The sequence below is a fragment of the Urtica dioica genome, chromosome 6, assembly GCF_054948205.1.
Source record: "Urtica dioica subsp. dioica isolate 48M chromosome 6, U.dioica_male_clone48M_v1_H2, whole genome shotgun sequence".
Lineage (NCBI taxonomy): Eukaryota > Viridiplantae > Streptophyta > Magnoliopsida > Rosales > Urticaceae > Urtica > Urtica dioica.
This window is the reverse complement of record NC_142761.1, coordinates 40,105,330-40,126,820: the sequence shown is the minus strand read 5'-3', so window position 1 is coordinate 40,126,820 and position 21,491 is coordinate 40,105,330. Positions and strand designations below refer to the sequence as shown.

The 21,491-nt window shown below is 39.2% G+C and overlaps 3 protein-coding genes across 3 annotated transcripts; 1 reads left to right on the top strand and 2 right to left on the bottom strand.

The window, feature by feature from the left end:
• Positions 1-263: 263 nt before the first annotated feature.
• RAD50 (DNA repair-recombination protein (RAD50)) lies at positions 264-10,872 on the bottom strand. The gene is made up of 27 exons (XM_089616348.1): positions 10,626-10,872; positions 10,441-10,527; positions 10,201-10,368; positions 9,822-9,997; positions 9,511-9,625; positions 8,415-8,643; positions 8,085-8,263; positions 7,834-8,004; positions 7,542-7,646; positions 7,349-7,456; positions 7,072-7,283; positions 6,880-6,972; positions 6,242-6,369; positions 5,720-5,834; positions 5,452-5,581; positions 4,898-5,107; positions 4,085-4,293; positions 3,763-3,964; positions 3,293-3,462; positions 2,876-3,200; positions 2,007-2,132; positions 1,859-1,911; positions 1,635-1,785; positions 1,454-1,516; positions 1,012-1,145; positions 806-934; positions 264-688 (listed from the first exon to the last, which is right to left on the bottom strand). The coding sequence occupies exons 1-27, from the start codon at positions 10,746-10,748 to the stop codon at positions 649-651; spliced, it is 3,951 nt and encodes a 1,316-aa protein (XP_089472474.1). The 5' UTR covers positions 10,749-10,872; the 3' UTR covers positions 264-648.
• A 4,762-nt stretch (positions 10,873-15,634) lies between these two features.
• Positions 15,635-17,689, top strand: LOC149394108 (putative pentatricopeptide repeat-containing protein At3g05240). The gene has a single exon (XM_089616358.1). The coding sequence runs from the start codon at positions 15,745-15,747 to the stop codon at positions 17,566-17,568; it is 1,824 nt and encodes a 607-aa protein (XP_089472484.1). The 5' UTR covers positions 15,635-15,744; the 3' UTR covers positions 17,569-17,689.
• A 1,586-nt stretch (positions 17,690-19,275) lies between these two features.
• LOC149394107 (uncharacterized) lies at positions 19,276-21,311 on the bottom strand. The gene has a single exon (XM_089616356.1). The coding sequence runs from the start codon at positions 21,261-21,263 to the stop codon at positions 19,425-19,427; it is 1,839 nt and encodes a 612-aa protein (XP_089472482.1). The 5' UTR covers positions 21,264-21,311; the 3' UTR covers positions 19,276-19,424.
• Positions 21,312-21,491: the final 180 nt, after the last annotated feature.

Below are 21,491 nucleotides of genomic sequence, written 5' to 3'. Positions count from 1 at the left end.
AATCAATTATTCAAATGCCCTAACTTCTCTCATATTCCTTTTCTTCCCTCTTCTTTCTTCTCCGGCGGAAAATACTCCTACGAGATCGGCACAAAGAAGATGATGATTTTAGAGCCGAAATGGATGAATAAGTCTTTCCGCAGAGGTGATAATGTATTCCTCCTTGCTTCTTATTCTTCGTTTGTTTCATTTTGCCTTATTGGTTGTCAAGCGTCCACCAAATTAAACATCAATAAATCAATGGGCTATTTCCCTCTTGCCCTGTCTTTCACTTCATTAAGTTTTATGCTCAAAGAAAACGCATTTTGTCCCAGATGTTGTGTTGGTTCATAATGGGCATAACAAATCTAATCTCATCATTTTGTCCTCCCAGTCAACGAGTTGAAGATTAGATTATTATCTACGTGTACACTACCAGCCACTCTTTCACCACCAGAAATGTACAAGAAACGTTCTCTAACCAAATTGACCCTCTAGTTCTCGAATAAGACCAACAGACCAACTCCGAGAATCAAATATTTTAGCAACAGTTTTGTTAGTCTAAGAAATTGACAGCTTCTTCACCGTTCAAATTTCAGACAATAAATACACAGAAAAGCAAGCAAAACGGTCACTTTGATTTTAATTCAGTTCTTTACATGATTAGCTTTAATCAAATATCTCCTGGGCTTCAATTATGCTGTGCTGGCTGAAAAAAAAAAAAAAAAAAAAAAAAAACTCAGTTGCATATAATAACAATAATAATAATAATAATAATAATAATAAAAACGTAGACAGAATCTAGAGGCGATTAAAGCAATCGTACTAATCATCCTTGGCGACGCGATAGTATTTTTCGGCGTGTTGGCGTCGACCGATTAGGTGAGCAAAGCGCTCGTCGTGAGTAATCACGATCAGCTGAAAATTTTCCTGCCCTTTCCTATCCTCCATTATTCTATAAACATAAAATAACCGATTAAGATCAATACACAGACCGGATATATTATCAGCTTTGTCGTGCACGTTGGTTACCTGACAAGTGCTGCGGCGAGACTCTCGGCGTTGGGACCGTCCAAGTTCGTGGTTGGTTCGTCTAGGGCTAGTATTCCACAATTCAAGCAAAATGTCTCCGCCAAAGCGAGCCTTATGATCAGAGAAGCTAGAACCTGAAATATAAGACATGACAATGCTTAAATCTTCGTCTGACATAATGATACATAGTACAAACTGATATGCAAGAGGGAATCACAAACAATAGATTCCGGAAGTTTTTTCTTCCTATAATCTCTCTCAGAAAATTTTCACGATATCGAATTCTCTCTTCATCCCTCCCCTTTCTATAAATCTTTAAAGAACTAGTATAACCTCTTAAAGTATTCTGTATTAATCATCGCATATCGACTTATTATCATAAAACCCCAATAATGTAAACATCTGAGAAATCATTTTAGCGTAAAAATAATACGCCCCTCACCTTCTGGCCAGCGCTACATCTTCCTCTCATTTCCAGCTCAGCATCACCAGTCTGCATAACAACCTACAGAATGCAATACGAAAAACGGTAGCGTGACAGAATGAAGGGACGGAGAAAGATACAAGAAATGAAGACAATAAAAGAAGAAGAAAACACAAAAAAAAGGTCATAAACAACGCACCTTGTAACTGTAAGATCGAGTTCCGGCCCCTTCGGAATCGGAATGGATGCTTATGTAATCTATATCTTGTCCTCTGTATGTCTGTTGCCACAGCTCCTTGATGATTTTGTTGATCTCCTCCATTTTCATTGTGTGGAATCTCATGAGTGCCCTAAGGAGAAAATATGATAGCTTACTTGAGAACGAAGGCACCGGCGTAATAGTTATAAGGTTCAGGAAGTTACTTATCGAGCGCGTTGTAGTATCTGTCCAGGTCCTTGTTAGCCATCTCAGTAGTCTGTCACAGAAGTTTGGTTCACAAAATGTTTCTTCCAAGAGTAAAATCGTAAAAATGCAAAAAAATTTAGGCTTTTTGAAATATTGTTTTGAAACCTTAAGCTGGATAAGCTGATCGAAGTACCGCTTGTCGATGTCCTTGTATACCGCCTGTTTTAGATCAACCTTATTCTTTGCAACATTGCTTTGATAAACAGACATCGTTCCTCGACACCTATTTACCTTCAAAGATTATAGAAGTAAATGCACAAAGCTGTTTAGTGCTTCCTCATAAATGAAAAACAGCTACACAAAAAAAAAAAATATATAAAATCATAACTAAAAAGTATAAATATGTAAAAGGTTGGTTTCTTTAAAGAAACAGTCAATAATTATATCAGCGTCGTAAGAGCCATAGAAATATGTAGAGGGATCAGCAGGGAGCTCTTTTATTTTACAAAGTTTACCGGACAACCCAGGATAAAATTAGAAACTCCCCAGCCATTCACCTCTTAACTTGTCTCCTAAACTACCATCTTTCTGACAGACCTAACCAGGATTGTAGACCAGTAACTGAGGTGCAGTGTTACGTCTCTTGATTCGATGACAACTTAGCTAGTACTGTCCTGACTAGGCACGGCTCGAATGAGCTGTGCGGTAATTAGGGGACAGAACTTGAGCATTTTTTTGTAGAGCTCTACTTCATTCAGGAGAGAATCGGGCCTCTGGAATGCCTGGTGTACGTGTTCATTTCTTTTATTTCGAATTCAATACGGTCCCCATTTACAGTTATTCAATTTCGTGTTTCACGGGCGAATATTCCCTTGTTCAAAACAGTATATTAGAAAGATTAAGCTTTATGTAATGAGTTTGGACTATAACTGTCATTTAACAAATTGAATGCCACAAACCCCACAGACAAAATTACCATCATCAATATGTAGTAAGCTAGTCTATCAAACAACATTCAGGAGATTCGTATATACCTCTGAAAGAAGTCGGTCTCTTTCCAAACAGAGCTTTGAGAGTTCACTTTCGGCCGATTTTTTGTTACCTATTTGTACTACGGTCTCTTCAAGTGATTCGATCTCATGGGAAAGTTGATCAACTTCAGCCTTTGTCTTCCGGTAATTCAAATTATCTTCAATATTCCGTTGTAAACCACCTTGGTTCGCCTTCAAATCTTTGCTTTGGCTAAGCTCAGTCAAAATTTCACGCTTCCTTTTCTCGCAACCTAGAAGCTTAGATTCTGACTCTGATTGCTTTTTGTGGAGTTCCTCCAATGTCTCTCCTTTCTTTGACTCATCCTCCCTGAAAAACAAAACATTTATGTTTAGTAAAATAATTAAAATAACAAATAAATAAATCATGGAAAGGCCATGGCTCAGATACATGGAGCTTACTTGTTTATTTTGGAAGATAGTGAAAGGATTGGATCAAGCTCCCTTTGATAACTCCTCGTTAGCTCTGCCTGCTCTTCTAATTCATTTTCAAGTTTGGCTTTAAGTTCATTGTGATCAATCAGCAATTTATCTTTCTCTTTTGCCAAAGGACCAAGCTCCATCTCCAAATCCTAATATTGGTGAATTACATACTGTTAAACGCATGAAGCTATTCTCTGTATAAATTCATTTTCCAGGATATAGGGATCTGTTAGCGATTAGTTAGCGTGCATCTCTTTGTGGATTCCCGCTAACTGTAGTGATGTTAAATAATTTTCGCTCTCGGTTAGCCTAGAGCTCTTTAACATTACACAATTTGCAAATCAGTGACAGAATAAGAGGTGGCACCTCTGACAAGGCAACTCTATTTTGAAAAAGATGAAAAAATCAGGTCCACAGGGAATTTGCATCATAGCTAGCGAAAAGTCTACCTTAATGTCGATATCGAGTTGATTGTTTTCTTCAGCCAAACTTTCTAGCTCTTCTTTCGCCTTTTCCATGCCTCTTAATACATTAGCTACTTTCTCCTTCTCCACCATAAGGAGGTTCAATCGTGCTCTACTATCCGATACATCCTCTAACATTCTTTTGTTTTCTTCCATTAGCTTCTCCACCTCCTTATCCAAATGATCTCTATTGCCACAGAAGACAAAGGGTGTTCAAGGAGTAAGAACAGTCCAGTATTTCTACACAATCAACTATATAACCAACAAGACTTATGTACGTATAACGTTCCCGAAATAAATTGCATACTTGTGATCGTGTAAAGCTTTTAATTCAGACTGAATATCTTCCAGGGATTTTACTCCTTGCCCTCGATAATTAAGATCACTCTCCAATCCATTGACATATTCCTGCGAGGATTGTATTTCTTGGAATAGCTTATGAGCATCTCCAATGGGTTCAGCCACAGCCTCAATAGAGCATTTTTCACTTTGAACTTGAGCTAAAACAGCCAGTACCTATAAAAGAAAACAGTAAGGTATTGGGTAAGTACCTTCAGCCAGACCCAAATGGTTGCCAGTTCATAGTCATAAAAAATATATATATATATATATATATATATATATATACATATATTCAAATTAAATACACTATTTCTCGAAAAAAAACGAAACCTTATATACTTTGTTGCACTCAAAAACCAAGAATAACAATTTATCCCCTAGTAAGTCGCAGTAAATAGTTTCTTGAATGAATAGTTACGTTAAAAGAGTAATAAATAAATCCCTTGGACCAGTTCCCACACAGCCAAAAGACACATACGAAAGCAATTATCACATAGGAATGAATTATCACAATTTTTTGGTAAGAGATCTTCAGCAAGCACAGTGTTTCTGTGTCCAGTGAAACTGAAAAGTAGCAGTAAATTGTAGTTCCACTCAATGATCTTAACCTGAAAGTTCATATGATTCTGGTCAAACAACATCTAAAACCTATTGCAATCAAAACAAGCTAGATTCCAATTTAGCTTCTGGTAAGAGTACATTGTTAAGTGTACTGTACCGAACTTAACGGTGTAAAATCGTATGTTTTGATACTACATGTACCAGGATCGAGAATTACATCATCAAGGGCCTGCGTCTTCTGATCCAGCTCTTCTGTAAGTTCCTCTAATTCTTTCTCTGCATTTGGGATTGTTTCCTTCACAATTTTTCTATATTCTTCATGGACCGTACGAAGCTTGTCCAGCTGCTGAAAATAAGAGTCTGCGTTGCAAGACTCTACCGCTAGCACTTTCATATGTTCAGCTGAACTTGTTGCCTTGACCCTTTGCTGTTACCCAGAAGACACATAAGATTGTTCAGAATTTCTTCTGAAAAACGTAGTAAATCTATTACTTAAAATATAAAGCACAAAAGAGGATAAGATTTTTTTTTTCTATTACTATCAATTAAAATTAGGAATATTACATACTTTCCTTATAATTGTCTTATTAGAATTGTTCCTGAATTTTTCAATTTAGCATAACAGAGATTGTTTCTGCTGGCTAGTAGTTTATTCAGAAATTGATAAAGGCGCAATTAGCCTTTTTAAGTGATGCAAGGACCTAGATAAATAAAAATATATCTAATTGTGTTCTTATCGAATTTGCGTCTTGAGCATCAATACGTAATAACCTTTCTGACAAAGTCATCTTCTTCTTCTGCAGAGAAAGATCGCTCGCAGCATGGGCAAACATGATGAGCACGGGCAACTCTTTCAAATGGATCAAACATCTGCCTCATACCATCGGCAATATTGTATTTGCTACAAATGGTAAAGCATGAATGGTGTCATTATCTTCCTATCAGAAGAGCATAAACCGCATTTGACAAAGATTCTCACTACTTAGCAGTACAAAAAACAAGAAATGAATATAATAATTTAAAAAAAAAAAAAAAAAACCTTTTCTGGACATCCCTTTTCTCCTTAGCCGACTCCAACACTTTCAAATAGGAATCAATATCAAGAGACTGTTTCTCCAAAGACTCGATTTTTGATTCAATCCTTCTCTTCTTTGCTACAGTGCAGTACAGAAAAGTGATCATGTTAAGCATCTTAAAGCAAGTTTTTAGGACTCAATGTCTTAACTGCGCTACTATTAAGTAAGAAAGAATAGTTATTACTTTAACAACGTATAGCAGGGCACTCAAGCTGACATACTAGGTTGCTTGATTGGGTAGAATCCCCAAGCAAACATAAAACGTAAGATAGACTGTCCCCGAAGAATGAGATACAGTCTTACCTGGTGTCAAATATTACTGTCACTTGTTTTGTAACTTTGGTTACAGCTAAATGAGAGCCAAGATGTAAACTGTTTGGTTCAAAAAATATCTTTTAAAAGAAACAGGGACGATTTTATTTATACTGTCAAAGGCCTGTTTGCTTAAAATATTTAAACTAGCTTCTCATGATATTAATACTTACATTCAGCTTCTTTGCGTAGTTTAGAAATGTTGCTATTGGCATCTTGTACTTTCATCTGCAAATTATTCACTTCCTTGTCCCCTTCACGAGATTTGTTGTTCAAATCATTAAACTCTTTAGTAACAGCACTGCAGAAAGCTTGAAATCAGTTCAGCCTTAAGAGTATCCAACTCCAAAATAAAACCACAAAAATTGAGTAAGAGTAGGAACAAAATCAGAGACTGCCGTGCAATGCTCTAGAAGGAAAAAACAGCTAAAAAATAACTTTATAAATAATCCAAGCTTGAATAGTCAAAGATCAAACAAGAAAACTAAAGGCTTAGGCTGATAGCTGATCTGCAATGTTCTTGGAGGAGTAGAGTTCGATTTTCTCAAGTAGAAAAGGCAAGTGATAAAGAACTTGTATCGTTCAGAGAAGAGCTTTATCGCTCTAAAATAATCCCAGCTTCCAGAGTTCATGGAAGAGAAAGAACGGATGACCCAATTTTAACATTTTTCATTAGCATTGGAAATGTGTCGGTGAACTCTTTCCATTGCTGAATCACACGAAGGCTTTCACATGTCTCCACACAAATTTTAAATTAAAACAAACGGGAGCGAGAATTCAATAAATGAGATCACAGGAATTTGAAGACAACCTCAAGGCTCGAGTAATTTCACTTTTCAAGTCCTTATCAGAAGGAAGCCTTCCTTTTAGCACTGCTCTTATCTTTTCTTTGCAATCATCAATTCTGATTAGGAAAAGAAAAAAGGGCCAAAAAAGGCCATCAGTTTAAAAACATAAGAAATAATAACAACGCAACAAAATACGCAAGGGAGAGATCACTGACTGCTTTCTGTGTTTCTTTTTCTGACTCTCTAGTTCTTCTCTCTTTAGAGACAGTTCAAGTCTAATTTTAGACTCGCCAGCCATGATATCTTTCTCCTGATCAAGATTCTTTATCTTTTGCTCAACGCTATACCGTTCAGTCTTTTTTTGTTCTATATTCGAGTCAAATGCTCTTTCATTAAGCTGCTTTAACTTCTTTTCCACCACAGAACTCTGTAATGATAGAGAAGGGTTAACAACATTGATGAAAAAAGGGTACATGATTAGGTCATTCTCACCATGTTTTTTTCTTTCTCGTCAATGTTAGACACCTTGAACTTTGATTTTTCAAGTTCGAAATCCCCGAGCTCATTTTCCTTGTTTTCAATGCGTTTCAGAAGGTCATTCTGCAGAAGTCATTAACGCGATGAATTCTTCAAAGCATGAAACAATAAACAGTTGGGAGTCCAACTCACACTGCAAAATACAAACCTTTGCTTCTGCCTTAGCCCGCAGCTTCGCCTCGATATTACTACAATGAACCCATAAATCCTCGTAGCGGCCCCGTGCCGTTTTAATTTGAATATCATTTGATTTCTGAAATATAAACTCTTCTCAATCAATGCTTCAATATGACATAAAGATGGATGGGTTCTCAACTAGTATAGCATAAGCTGGGTCTAGGCAATTATATTATAGAAAAGAAACAATAGAACCTTCACATATAAAAGCACGGAATATTCTTGTCGAATGTACTAAAGACCAAGTGATACAGTGTGTTCACCTTCTTATCTTGCAAATCATTTTCAAGATTCTTCGCTCTTGAGTTTAATTTGTTTGTGAAATTTAAAGCATCCTCATCGCTGAACGGAGAATTCGGAAGGTAGCCTAGATTTTGTTTTTTAAATAAGTTTTGAATTGCTGTGTCGCGCTCTTTCTTCAATAATATATGAGCCTGCATACAAAAGTATTGGATTAAAATATAATCCTGTTGCAATATTTTTTAAGCTTTCCAATGTGTTCCAGAAATTTTACTTCAGCTTCAGCTTCAAGCCTACTGATTTCCCGAATACAATCAGAGATTGTTTTCCTCTGAATAGGAATATCAGTATCTGTGTCCTTCATTTCCCGTTCCAATCTGCTAATCTTAGAATCCAAAAGTGAAATCCTTTGCGCAAACTTAGATTTCCATTCCTCCAGTTCCTCATCAGTGTCTGCCGAACAGAAAATGAACGAGGGGGGAATTGTCATTACAACTCCAGAAAAAGGAATGGAAAAGAAAAGATGCATCGATATATGTACTCAATTGGCAAAAAAAAATGAAGATCGTAGCAGAAACAACTTAAAATATCAACAGAATACGACCTTCGATCTCCTCTTTAAGGGCTGCATACTTGTTCTGTTGATCCTCGTATAGGGTTTCTCTTATAGCAGTCTTAGTCGATATTTGCTCTTGTAGCTTTCTCAGTTCTTTCAGTGTAACCTCGGTATCATGAATTTTAGCATCGACGGCCTGGACACTAGTTTGCAGATCCTCAATCTGAATTTTCATAGATTCCGTTTTCTCTTGATCGTGAGAAATGCTTTCTCGAAGCTGCAAGTAAAAGGAAAGAAGACATCAAATTAGCCAAGATAGTAATCCTCAACGGAAGAAATTACTATGTCTAACTTAAGAATCAAGCAGTTCACTGAATACTCAAAACACAATATACCGATAAAACACATCCAATTGATCATATGCTGTGGCAGAGTATTTGAGAAAGAAGACATGCAAATGACGCTCCAAAACTAATCTAAGGAATATAATTTTAAAGAAAAACAAAGCGTATAAGAAGCATAATTTTCAAAGTTCAACCGCACATAGTTCATGAAATGAAACCGTACAGACCTGACAGCAATTATCATGACATTTTACTTATACACTTTAATAGCCATCTTCCTAGGAAGTAGAATCTACTTCAACATCCTCATGATAAATATATAAAAAGAATATCGAGATTTACATGTGCAAATACGTTTGGAGGATGAGTATGGTCAATCCCTTCATAGCTGATGATAATGGGGTTGGTATAAGTAAAAGAAAATGACATTTACAAGAGGCCTTTAGTTAGAACAAGTTTGAGATTTCGTGAAAGAAGATAAATACATAGATAGCCTTAATAGCTTCATTATAGGAAAGAGTTACTTGTGCCACTTTTCTGATTTAATCTGATACTGGGCAGTTGTTATTGATCATTTTCGTATCAACAAATTTCGTCTCCTCATAAAATGAAGCATTTTTTTTACATGAATCATTGATTCCTTGCAATGGCCACCAATAACAAGTTTCTAATGAGCCAGTTATAATTTGAGACACAAAATCTTTAGGAAAGAGAGAGAGAAACAAGAAATCAGACAAGCATCTTAGAACCTACAGTCAAAATATCTGAATATCGCAGAAGAGTAAATGAAAAAAAAAAACCTTAAATGCTGCATCTTTCAGTGTTTGAAGATTCTCCAATTTCAGCCTGTAGGTCTTTATCTCTTGATTTTGATCCTTGTGAAGCTTCTTTATTACCTCCAATGCCTTTGTATATCTAATCAATAAGCAAAGGTCACATATTTGAAATGCATGAAAGCCAATGTGTAATCCGAATCCAATTAAGCTAAATTCATAGAATAAAAAAACAGAAATGACAAGAGCTGGAAAAAAAAGATATATTTCAGACTTGTTATGCGCTAGAATCATATACTTAATTTTGACAAAAATAACGGCAGAGTTAAATCATATACCGTGTGGCGGAGAAGATGTCATCAAATTTTTTCTTCAGAGTGGATGGGTCTTGCAACGGCCAATTCGCTTCGTCTTGATGCACGAATATCACATTCTCCAGAATCGCTTTGGAGACGCCCATCAGAGCAGAAATTTCTCTATCCATGTCGGCGCACCTATAGCTAAGACAAACTTTCTGGGGAGATAATAAAAACACTCATCAAGACCGAGAAACAAAACTTTTCACTAGGCATAAAGTCCTAGAAGTTATTGAACCGAGAAGATCGACATCGCTCATAACGATGCAAAGAGCAAACGATGCTTCCAAGTTGTTCAATGCAAATTCCAAACCAGCTAAAAGAGGAAAATTGGGCGAATGAAAAGGAAAGCAAAATGTACCTCTCCAGTGTGAGGATTGATGGTTTGAAGAACACTCTCAATTGCTTTGTATTCCATCTTGGAAGCCTTTTGAGTCAATTGGAAAGACCTTATTGAGACCACATCTTTCCCTGCTGCGGTTTTGAATCGGAGCTTAATTTGCCCCTTTGTCTCTGTTTCCCCGGAAACCTAACACACACACAAACATTTAGTGTACACACACGGAGAGAGATAGAGAGAGAGAGAGAGAGAGAGAGAGACCTTGGGGTCATGGATGAAACTGTGACCAGACCTCGCATTTGGAGGAAGCTCTCCAGTACAGGAAAGCTTCAAGCATTCGATTATCGTCTGATCAACACCAACACAGACATAACCGCCAAAAAAAAAATCGATTAGATTCGACAAAGAATAATAGTGAAAACATGCAATCTATAGAGAGAGAGTACAGTTTTTCCGGCGCCGTTGGGACCGACGATGAGAGTCAAGGGCTTGAAGAAAGTGATAACGTTCTTGTTCTCGGGATCGAAGCTTCGAATCCCTTTGATCAACATCTTATCGACAGTACTCATTTTGCCCTCCGATTACGGGCGTGTTTTCATTCGCAGTTCGTCGTTCGCTTATTACACAGGAAAAGAGTGAGAGACTCGGTGGAAGGAAAAGAGCGGGACTCTACTGGGTCATTTTGTCTATAAGCGCTTTGGACGGCATAAGACTCTTATACTTGCATTATATTTTTATGGGAAAATATCACAGTACCCTTTTGATTTAATCGAGATGTGCAATTTATACGCTCAGAAGTATCAAATATATCAGTTTAATATAAATGACATATATCTCCACTAAAATATGTTATATTTCAAATACCACATTTTTCGTTTATTTTTTTACAAAAATAATTTGAATTCTTCAAAATACCCTTAATGAAATAATTTTTTATTTTCTATTTTATATATATATAAATTGAATTAAAATTTTTCTTTATAAAAAGTTAAGGATTTGTATTTATAAGAGAAGTTTTAATTTTTTTTAATAAAATAGAATAAATATTTGTTCTATTAAAGGTATTTTTGAGAATTCAAATTATTTTTTGTAAAAAAATAAACGAAAAAGGTGGTATTTGAAATATAACATATTTTTAGAGGAGATATATGTCATTTATATTAAACTGAAATGATATGTTTGATATTTCTAAAAACTGAGGGTATAAATCGCGCTTTTCGATTAAAGTGAAGAGATACTGTTCATATTTTCCCTATTTTTTATTTAAGAGTTATCAGCGCCGCAAATACTCAATATTTTCGATTTGTTATTACGTTATTATTTCTTCATTAAAAATGATAAAATGACACATATAAATTATTAGATGAACAAAATTATAAAAAAAAAAAATACCATATTTTTATAATATTTAAAAAAAAATATATATATATATATATATATATATATATATATATATATATTCTTTATCCTTATCTTACATTCTCTACTCCTCCAACACATTTTCATTTAGTTTAATATTGAAAAATTTTATTACTCTTTATTTTTAAAAAAAATTACAAATATATCAAACTAACAATAAATAAAGAACTAACAACAATTTATTTAATTTTTTAATTAAAAATTATTTATTTTTACATCATTAAAAGAATTAAAAATTAATAATAAATAAATACTATGAATCTCACAACTTCTGTGAATAACCTTGGAGTCAGTCCAATAATTAACCCTGGAGTTAGTGGACGCCGTATGAGGAATCCGGCGACCGGAAAGCCCCAATTTCCTAAAAAACGACGACAAAAAATTATTGGCTGCGACGGAGGAAGAGGAGGAAGAGTTGTTGTGGATGTAATCCCTCTTCAGGGAGATTTGGTCGTTGAGTCTCATCCTTAGCTTCGCTAACTCGCCTTTGACTCTGTAGCCTTTTTATTTTTTTTAAGAAACCTATGTAACTTTGTTGTGTGCATGTTTTTGTTCAATCATCAATAGAGGTGTCACATGAGCTATTTTGCTCAATAGTCTAATTGACCCACCAAAATTAAGGGACTAACCCAAGTTTCAATTTATTAAGTAAATAGCCCAACATTTTAGACACTTCCTAAACTACCCCTAACTAAAAACTCGCACAAACCAGAACCGCTCTTCTTCTCCTTCTCTGACGACCTCCGAGTCTCCCTCGCCGCCGCCGACTCCGATCTCCGCCGCGCTCACCATTCCGCCGCCGCGGACTCCGATCGCCGCAGTGACAGAGAAATGTACAGCGAGTTTCCGAAGTAATTCCCCGAAATCGGAGGATTCAATCTCTGCCTAATGTTAGCGATCAACAAACAACTGGTGGTCCGGCTCGGATCTCGATTCCTCCTCGTCCGATTCACGCTCCTCCACACCAACGCCGATAGGGACTGGAACGACGAGATCCCTAATGTCGTCGGCGAGATCCGCCACAGACGCCATCGAGATCCGTCATAGACGCCGTCGATTCCGTCGTGCTCCGCGGCGTCGATGCTCGACCTCACCGACGGCGGTGATGCTCGACCTCATCGGAACGAACCAGCTCGACCACGGCGCCGAGGAACAAGACGAAGAAGGGAAGGCGATCTGCTGCTTAGCGGCGCAGGGAAGGTACGGCAATGATCGGCCGAACTGGTGAGGAGTGAGAGTGGCGAGAGATCCGAGGTGGAGAAGAAGAAGAAACAGTTTCGCAATAAGTTAATTGAATTAACTCGCGGAATTGAGTTATAGGTTAATTAAATTAACTTATTGGTTGAAAAAATTAGATTAGTTTCTGAATTTTTTTGTGAGTAAATTTAATTTAGTAAATGATTGAATTAGGAATTAGGTTAATTAATTGAATGCTTTGAATAGCGAACTTGACTTAAGTTATGATTTTTGTAAATTTTTGGTGAATTTCAAATCCTTCATGAATCAGTTAATTAATTAAACTAACTCACTCCAGTATGTTAATTAAATTAACCTATTCGTGAATTTACCAAGAGCATTATGGTTTGAGCCGACAATATGAGCTATTTGCTTAATAAAATGAAACTTGGGTTATTCCCCCAATAATAATGACAAATTTGGCTATTTACAACAAATTTCACGGTGTCACATATCTAAACCTTTTGTGGCTGGAAATTTAGAGCAACGTGCTCGTGGGTTTAAGTTCTTTTTTTGTTTATGAATAATAAATGGTATTGATAAAAAAAATGAATGAATTACACATTCATTTAAATGATTTTTAGTGGTAGTTAAATTTGAACCGTCCATTATAAATAAGCAGTAACAATGGAATCAAAATATAATATTGAAAAAATGGGTAATTAAGTGTATTTAACTTTAAACTTTAAGTATTTTTGTCGTTATTAACTCTTAATAAAATCACTAATTACATAATAATCAACTTTTAGCCTACCGTAAAAAAAAAAATAGTCTTTTCCCAAGTGATATATCCTTTAGTTTAAAAAACTTCATTCTTTTTTCCTTTTTTAATTTTATTTGAACTAACAAGAAATTTAATCTATCTCATGTAGATCTCAATCTCTATTTTCACTTCTAAAACTTAAACACATGTCTTTCGATAAAATTCATAGTATTCTTTAACATGCATAAACAATAAATAAATAAATAATTTTTCATTTAAAAAATCGATGTGATTATTGGACTTTTGAAAGTGTGAAATAGATAAAATGGAATTGATAAAAGAGACTAAAATTAAATAATTAAAGTGTATATATCTCACCTAAGCCTTGCCAATGACCCACCGAAGTCTTATTGTGAACATGTAATGATCCGAATAATTACTATAAAACTATAAGTGTATAAGTTTATAGGTCAAAATTAATAGAAAGCTTCCTCACCCCCGATCTCTAGAATGATCACCACATAAGCAAAACATACTAAGATCAAACCATACTTTTCCCGAAAAGAAATCCAGATAAAATTTATAAAGACTCTCCCACAATATTCCAATATGAACTGTAATTTTTTAGGACGGACATCTCCCTCGCAGTAACTCACGTCTCCGTATATCCATAATTGTCCAAACTCCAAAGAGCCGAGTTAACCATTTCATTTACAAGAGGCTCAATCAAGCTCTCAAAATCACCCGAGAATGAGGAATTTGAAGACTTAAATAGTTAACCGAATTTCTAACATAAATAATTTTTGATGTGGTATCTCGAATCAAGAGCCCATCCAGTTTCTGTTTGTTCGACCATGTAAAGCCAACTCCATCGGCTTCCATGTATATTCCATCTGTTCTATCAAGGAACTCGTTCAGCCATTTTCCATCAGCTTGTCGAAAGATTCGACCTTTCCACTTTTCTAACCAGTCTAGGATTGCGTTGAGGTCTCCTATCAACACCCACGACATTCCCATCTTGGTGAAGTGGTCAGTTGTCTTTTTCCAGAATTCCGTCTTTTTTTTCACTATAAGGTGGGGCATGACAAAGCCCCTACCTCTATTGAACTCCATTGCCATTATCCCAATAGTCTACTTTTATTAGATTTTTGTCTCCCTCCACAATTTTTGTGCCTTCTCCATCATGCCACCAAAAATTAAGGCCACCTGCCATTCTTCTTGGAGGTATTGAGTAAACATTCGTGAAACCAAATCTCTTCAAATTGTATCCATCCTAGCCGACAAGATCTTTGTTTCCATTAAAAAAATTATGTCCGGTCTCGTCTTTCATACGCGGGCGGATAGTGCCTGCACTGCCTTTGGTCTCGCAAGACCGCGGTAGTTCCAAACTAGGATCTGGGTCCCTCCATCGGCGGTGCTGTCAACATCTGGGTCCTTCTCTTTGAATCATCCTCCTTCATCCAGGGCCCATACAGTGGAATGCCATCTCCTTCCGACGAGAAGGCCATTGTCATCTGTTTTTGACACTTCTTCTCATGGCCAATAACTCCACAACCAAAACAAATGTTTGGAAGCCTCTTGAACATCACTTGGACCCAAACATCTCTCGAACTAGGAATTCTCTAGGAGAATCCTCCAAACAGGGGCTTATCTATGTCAATCTCCACTTGCAATCGAATAGACTTTAGGTTGGAGAAATCCCTCGAGCGTCGATACTGGGTTATCAATGGCGTTTCGATCTTCTCTTCAATCTTCACTACGTTGGATGTCGTGTAGAAAGAGAATGGTAACATGTGGTATTTTTGTTAAAGAAAAAAAAGTCTAATATATAAGTAGTATCTTGATAAAATATTGAGTATTATTGCCACCATTTTTTTCATATGTAAGGTATACATGATTTCATGTAAAAAAAAATCCAAAAAACCACCCTAATCCAACTGGATATGATCGGTTCAATTTAGTTTAGTTTTACCTTCTTTTTTTTTTTCTTTTTTTTTTTTTTTTAAACTTAGTTTTACCTTTTAATCGTTGATTTTCCGAAATAAAAAATTAATTGTATCTATTTAGGTCGATAATCCCAACCCAACCCACAATTTTTATTTTTATATACTCTCTTCTCTCTTTCGCGCGGAGCGGCAGACAAAAGTGTAGTTATAAAAATGGATAACAGAAAATAGAGATACAAATCTAAATACTACAAGAGGGCAATGAAAAAGACAACACTCACTCGACGTGCTAAGCTGAGCTTGAGAAAGAGAATCAACGATTTATTAACGAGGCTGGACATAATCGCGAAGATAAAACCTTCCCAAATCCCCGCCGGTAATAACCCTACTCCGATCTCCCCTCATTTGAATAATTCCAACGCTTCTTCGTCCTCGCTCGAATCCGTTTCCGAGTTCGAGAAATCGGTCCGAACTCGATGCGAATCGAGAGACCTATCGGTTTTCGAAGCCCTGAGCTTCGTCGACGCCATGGCCGAAATGACGCCTTTGCCCTCGACCTGGATCTTCAACCGCCTTATCGGTTCTCTGTCGATGATGAACCAGTGCTCCGCCGTGGTTTCCACGTACGCGCGATTTTCCAGGTCTCGCCGGTCCGATTTCCAACCTGATATCTGTACTCTCACGATCCTAATCCAGTGTCTGTGCCGATCGAGCGGAGCGAAATCCGGTTTCTCGGTTCTTCCGATCGCGATCAAGACTGGTCTTCGTCCCGACTCCCACGTGACGAACGCTCTCCTCGCCGGTCTCTGCAAAGAAGGCTCGCTGGGCTCGGCGATGGAGCTTTTCGAGAGGATTTCGAGGAATCGGAGACGTCTCTGCGACGAGGCGACATTTTCGACCATCATCGACGCTCTGTGCAAGGCCGGGGAGACTCGGAGAGCAGTTTGGGTCCTGAAAATGATGGCCGGGATCGGAGGTGGTGGGATCGAATCGAACGCTCACTGTTTCAGCTCGGTCATCGACGCTCTCTTCAGAGAGAGACAGATCCGCGAGGCTCTGAGCCTTTTCCGAGACGTCACCGAACCCGACACGCGCTCTTACTCGATCGTGATTCGCTGGCTCTGCAGGGACGGGAGGTTCGAGGAAGCCGTGTCGCAGTTCGAATCGATGGCTAAGAGATCGGTCAAGCCCGACGTTTCAACTTTCGCCTCGGTTATCGCCGCGATGTGCCGTCTCGGGCGGCTCGAAGAGGCTTCGCGGCTCTACGACTGGATGATGATCATGATCGGCCGCGGATATTCTCTCGGCTCGGCGGCGTTGTTCAACTTGTTGGCTCTCCCTCTCTGCCGGATCGGACGAGAAAAAGACGCGACGCTTCACTTCGAGGCGATCTCGAAACCCGGCGTCCGCGATTACAACTCGTTTCTCCGCGGCCTTTGCCGATCGGGGCTCTGGGACGAAGCCGACGCGGTCCTCGAGAGGATGAGAGTTCGAGGGGTCGCGCCAGATGGCGCGACGTACAGCGTCCGATTCGACGCCCTCTCCGAGGAGGGTCGGTTTCAAGAAGCCCTCGCGTTGTTCGACGAGATGGCTAGGGAGAATCTGAGGCCACGAGTCGTCGAGTACGGATCTTTCCTCCGGAGATTGTGTCGCTCGGGACGGTTAAGAGACGCCGCGAGGGTTTTCGACGAGATGGCGGGACGGAACGTGTCGCCAAACGCGAAGACTTGTTTCGTTCTCTTGGACGGGTTGAGCAAAGAGGGAATGATGGTCGAGGCGATGAGGTTGGTCGAGACGATGACCCGGTTCGGGATAAGGCCGTCCGTGGTGACTTACGCGATACTGATGAAGGGTTTCTGTGTGCGATCCGAAGTGGAAAAGGCGCGCGAGGTTTTCGAAAGAATGGTTTCGACGGGTATTTCTCCGAATTTGGTGGCGTATTGCACGTTGATCGACGGTTACGTGAGGGTCGGAAGAGTCAACGCCGCTCTGAAGCTTCTCAAGGACATGGTGGAGAAAGGGTTGACGCCGAATAGCGTAGCTCAGAGGATTCTGAGGAAAGTCCACGCGAAAAGGCTTGAATGAGATTTCGGACTCCGGTTCGAAATTCGCTAACTGGTTGTTGAATTAATTTATTTGGTTATGATCAGTACAATTTTAACTTGACCATATAAATATCATGATATTGCCATTTTTTTTTTTTAAAGCTTTCAACTGTGTTCCAGAAGTTTTACTTCGGCTTCAACAGTCTGTCAAATAGTAAAGAATAACGAGAGGGAAAAAAAAAAAAAACTCCAAAAAGAAGAAGAAAGATTGAAAGGGCTAAAAAGAAAGGGTATATGTTCACAAAGTATACTTTCTAATGCAGAGAGATTTCAAGAAAATGAAGATAGTGTCGGAAACAACTAGAGAGATAAAACAGTTCAAGTTGGGGGCTCGTGTGAATCCCGAATTTGTTCCGAGTCGTTTCTGGTGTGAAATTACAGCTCAGCCCTGAAGTGACAATGCTTTTGCTGTCGTTTTTGTGTCATGCGATCAGAACCGTTAAGGCCTGCTTAGATTGACTGCCATGGCCTATCCTTGCTGCTCCTCTCAGTTTTAATTTAAACCCTAATGCTCGAAATAGGATCAGAAGTTAAGAGCTGTATATAAGATTAATTTGATGCGAGTAAGAGCAATGAGAAGATTATACGTGGAAGTACAGAATTTGGTTCAAGGAAATGATATTTTAAAATATGAGATGAATTTGATTGATTTGACGAGATTTGTAAAATGAGTAATAGTTTGACAAATATTTGTTTAGGGTTCTAAAATAATGGCCAATCAACCACATTCTCTAAATTTATGGCTCAAAGAAATTAGATTCGCTACCCAATTTAATTTAATTATTAGTCACTGAGCTTATAAAATTAGAAAACTACCCATTTTTGTTCTTTCAGAAAGCTGCATTTATAGAACTAGATAAAACCATCAACCACAACCAATGGAAAATTCTTTGCTGTGATGTGGCCAAAAAAAAAAAAGAAGGTATTGTTAGCTCATTTACACAGATTATGAGCATAACCATTGTGTTCCCTTGAAATCTAAAATAACTTGAATAAAGACAATCCTCCACAGCCCTTGAATCTCCGGCTCTCGATATCGAGTCAAAATCTCTAGTTGTCTCGCCGATCTCCTTCTAAAAAGAGCAAGCTCGGGTAACAGGACAGTTCTGAAATAGGACATCTCTTCTGCAAAGAAAGTAGCCTATGATTTGAAAACTGTAGATATGTGAACGTTTTTCACCTGTGAGCGCTAAGCAATCATTCAACTTTCCAACAGAAGTGAATCGTTGCTTTTCACAGCTTGCACACCAATTAGTTCTCTCCTCTGAATCTATCTCGACACAGCGACCAATAAGCCCTCTTCACTGAAAAAACCTCCCATTCTTCGTTCTATCCCACCTCAACTCATCTTCCAGCGGATGTCCAAGGGGTCAGACTTTAAGAACCAGCTTTTAAATAGAAATAAATGTATACCGTTTAAAAAAACAAAAAATTAGCCAAACAAGTCACCAAAAGTCTAAGAATTGCTAGATAGCTGACATTTTGTAAATAACCACCTCAACTTATTTACGGCACTCAAAAAGACAAAAAAATACCAAAAAACATTCCCGCCTATTTTGGATTTTTTTTGTCTTTTTTAATGCCGTAAATAAGTTGAGGGGACTATTTACAAAAAAATGGCTCTTATACAACGCTATAAGTCAAATGACTATATAGCTAAAAGACCTGTTTATGTTAAAATAAAAAAATTAGTTCTTAAATTTTGAAATCTTACATGGCCTAAAACATTTTTGGTATTTTTCAAATTTTTATCATGTTAGGCTTTGCTATATAAGAAGAAGCAAGTTTTAAACCAAGTTTTTTCTTAGATATAAAATCTATAGGGCAAAAAATAATTCAACCCTTTTGGCATAAACTCTCTTGGAGAAGCCTCTGCGCTACATGATCAGGAGTCATTCCTCTCTCCACCATTTTCTTGAGAACCTTGAGAGCTACGTTAGCTTTTCCCACCCTCAAATAACCCACCACCAAAGTGCAATAGCTCACTTTATCCGGAACAATCCCGACCGATATCATGCGCCGAAAAACCTCTCGCGCCTTTTCCACCTCGCAGTGCATACAATACCCTTTCATCAGAATCGCGTAAGTCACCACGTCGGGCTTCTCGTCGCCGGACTCGATCATCGAGTCGACCAATCTCTGCGCGTTCTCGACCATCCCTTTGTTGCAGAGAGCGTCCAAAAGAACGTTGCACGTCGTCCGATTCGGCAAAACGCTCCGCCTCGCCATCTTGTTGAACAGCGTGTTGGCGTTTCTCAGCCGGCCCGACCGGCACAGAGCCCCGAGCAGCGAGCTGTACGTCGCTATGTGGGCCCGCCGACTCGCACGGGCCGTTTTGTTGGTCGTCGTCGTCGTAGCGATTTCGGAGAGCGCGTCGGAGACGATATCGTACGTCGACGCGGAATTTTCGTCGTCGTCGTCGTCGTAGTGGTTCTTCATCGTGCGTAAAAGCTCGCTGGCCTCTTTCCACTGGCCGGATTTGCAGAGCCCGTGGATGAGCGAATTGTAAGCGCAGACGTCGGGTTTCAGGCCCGACCCGATCATCGCCTCGAAGTGACACAAGGCCTCGTCGACCCGGTCGTTCTTGCAGAGAGCGTCGAGCATCGTGTTGAACGTGATCGCGTCGGGCGCGATCCCCGATCCGATCATCTTCTCGATGAACGCGTTGGCTTCTTCGAACCGACCCGACCGCGAGAGCGCGGCGAAGACCGAGTTGAACGTGACGAGGTCGGGCTCGACTCGCCTCTTCTCCATCGAATCGAAGAGCGAGACGGCCTCGTCGACTCGCCCGGCCCCGCAGAGCGACCCGATCGCGATGTTGTACGTCAGAGCGTTCAACGAGACCCGAGCCGAGTCAATCTCCGAGAAGAAAGAAACCGCCTCTCTCAATCTTCCGAGGCTGCAAAACCCGTGGATCATCGAGGTACACCCGACAACATCCGGGCGAATACCCCGTCGGATCATCTCCCGAAAAAGCCCTAAAGCCTCGTCAACCCGTTTCTCTTTACACAGAGCGTCGATGACCGCGTTGAAGCAGAACGCGTTGGGCTCGACCCCGGCTTTCTCGGACATCTTCTTCAGCACCGAGAGAGCTCTCCGAGTCTCCCCGGATTTGCAGAACCCGTTTATGATGGTCCCGAAAGTCGCCTCGTTGAACGAGAATCGCTGGTTGACCATCTTCTTGTAGAGCTCGATCGCCGAGCTCATCGAGCCGGACTTGCAGAGGCCGTCGAGGAGAGTGGTCATCATTCGGGAGTCGGGTCGGAGACCGGACTTGAAGGCGATCGGTAAAACCGAGAAGCACGATTTCACGGGCAAGCATTTGGCGACGATGGTGAGAGTGCAGATATCGGGTTCGAAATCGCCACGGCGAGACCTAGCTAGGTGTGTGTACATGGAAACCGCGGTGGATTGCTGGTTCGCCGACGAGAGAGAGCCGATAAGGCGGTTGAAGCTCCAGATTGAGGGCATGGGTCTCATATCGGCCATGGCGTTGAAGAAGCCCAGGGCTTCCACTACGGACAGGTCTCTCGACTCGCATCGTGTTCGGATTAGTTGTTCGAATTTGGGGACGAAATCTGGATCTACAGAGCTACGGAAACGGAAATTGAGAAGCGGAGAGGAAGTAGGATTACCGGTCGATATACGGAGAAGCTTCGTCGTCTTCGAAATCATGTCCGTCTCAGCCGAGCCAGACTGTTCTCTTTCGAAGTCTCGAGTTCAGAGTTCTTCAAGTGCAAATGTGCGGAAACTTATTATTATTACCGTCTAGCGGCTAATTTTTTGTTTGATTTTGTTTTCCACTCTCGCTCTCTTTTTCATTGTCGTTTATAACTTATTTTTTTTAGAGATATTTGTCGTTTATAACTTCATTTAATTGCACCAATTTATTTATTATTATTT

What these genes read in the sequence shown, in the direction of transcription:
- LOC149394108 (XM_089616358.1), top strand. Translation starts at nt 15,745, where the DNA reads ATGAAAAAGACAACACTCACTCGACGTGCTAAGCTGAGCTTGAGAAAG.
- LOC149394107 (XM_089616356.1), bottom strand. Translation starts at nt 21,263, where the DNA reads ATGATTTCGAAGACGACGAAGCTTCTCCGTATATCGACCGGTAATCCT.
- RAD50 (XM_089616348.1), bottom strand. Translation starts at nt 10,748, where the DNA reads ATGAGTACTGTCGATAAGATGTTGATCAAAGGGATTCGAAGCTTCGAT. An exon ending in CCAACGGCGCCGGAAAAACT is followed by an intron (nt 10,528 to 10,625) that starts GTACTCTCTCTC and finishes GGTGTTGATCAG; the next exon opens with ACGATAATCGAATGCTTGAA. An exon ending in CTCGCCGCAGCACTTGTCAG is followed by an intron (nt 935 to 1,011) that starts GTAACCAACGTG and finishes TTATGTTTATAG; the next exon opens with AATAATGGAGGATAGGAAAG.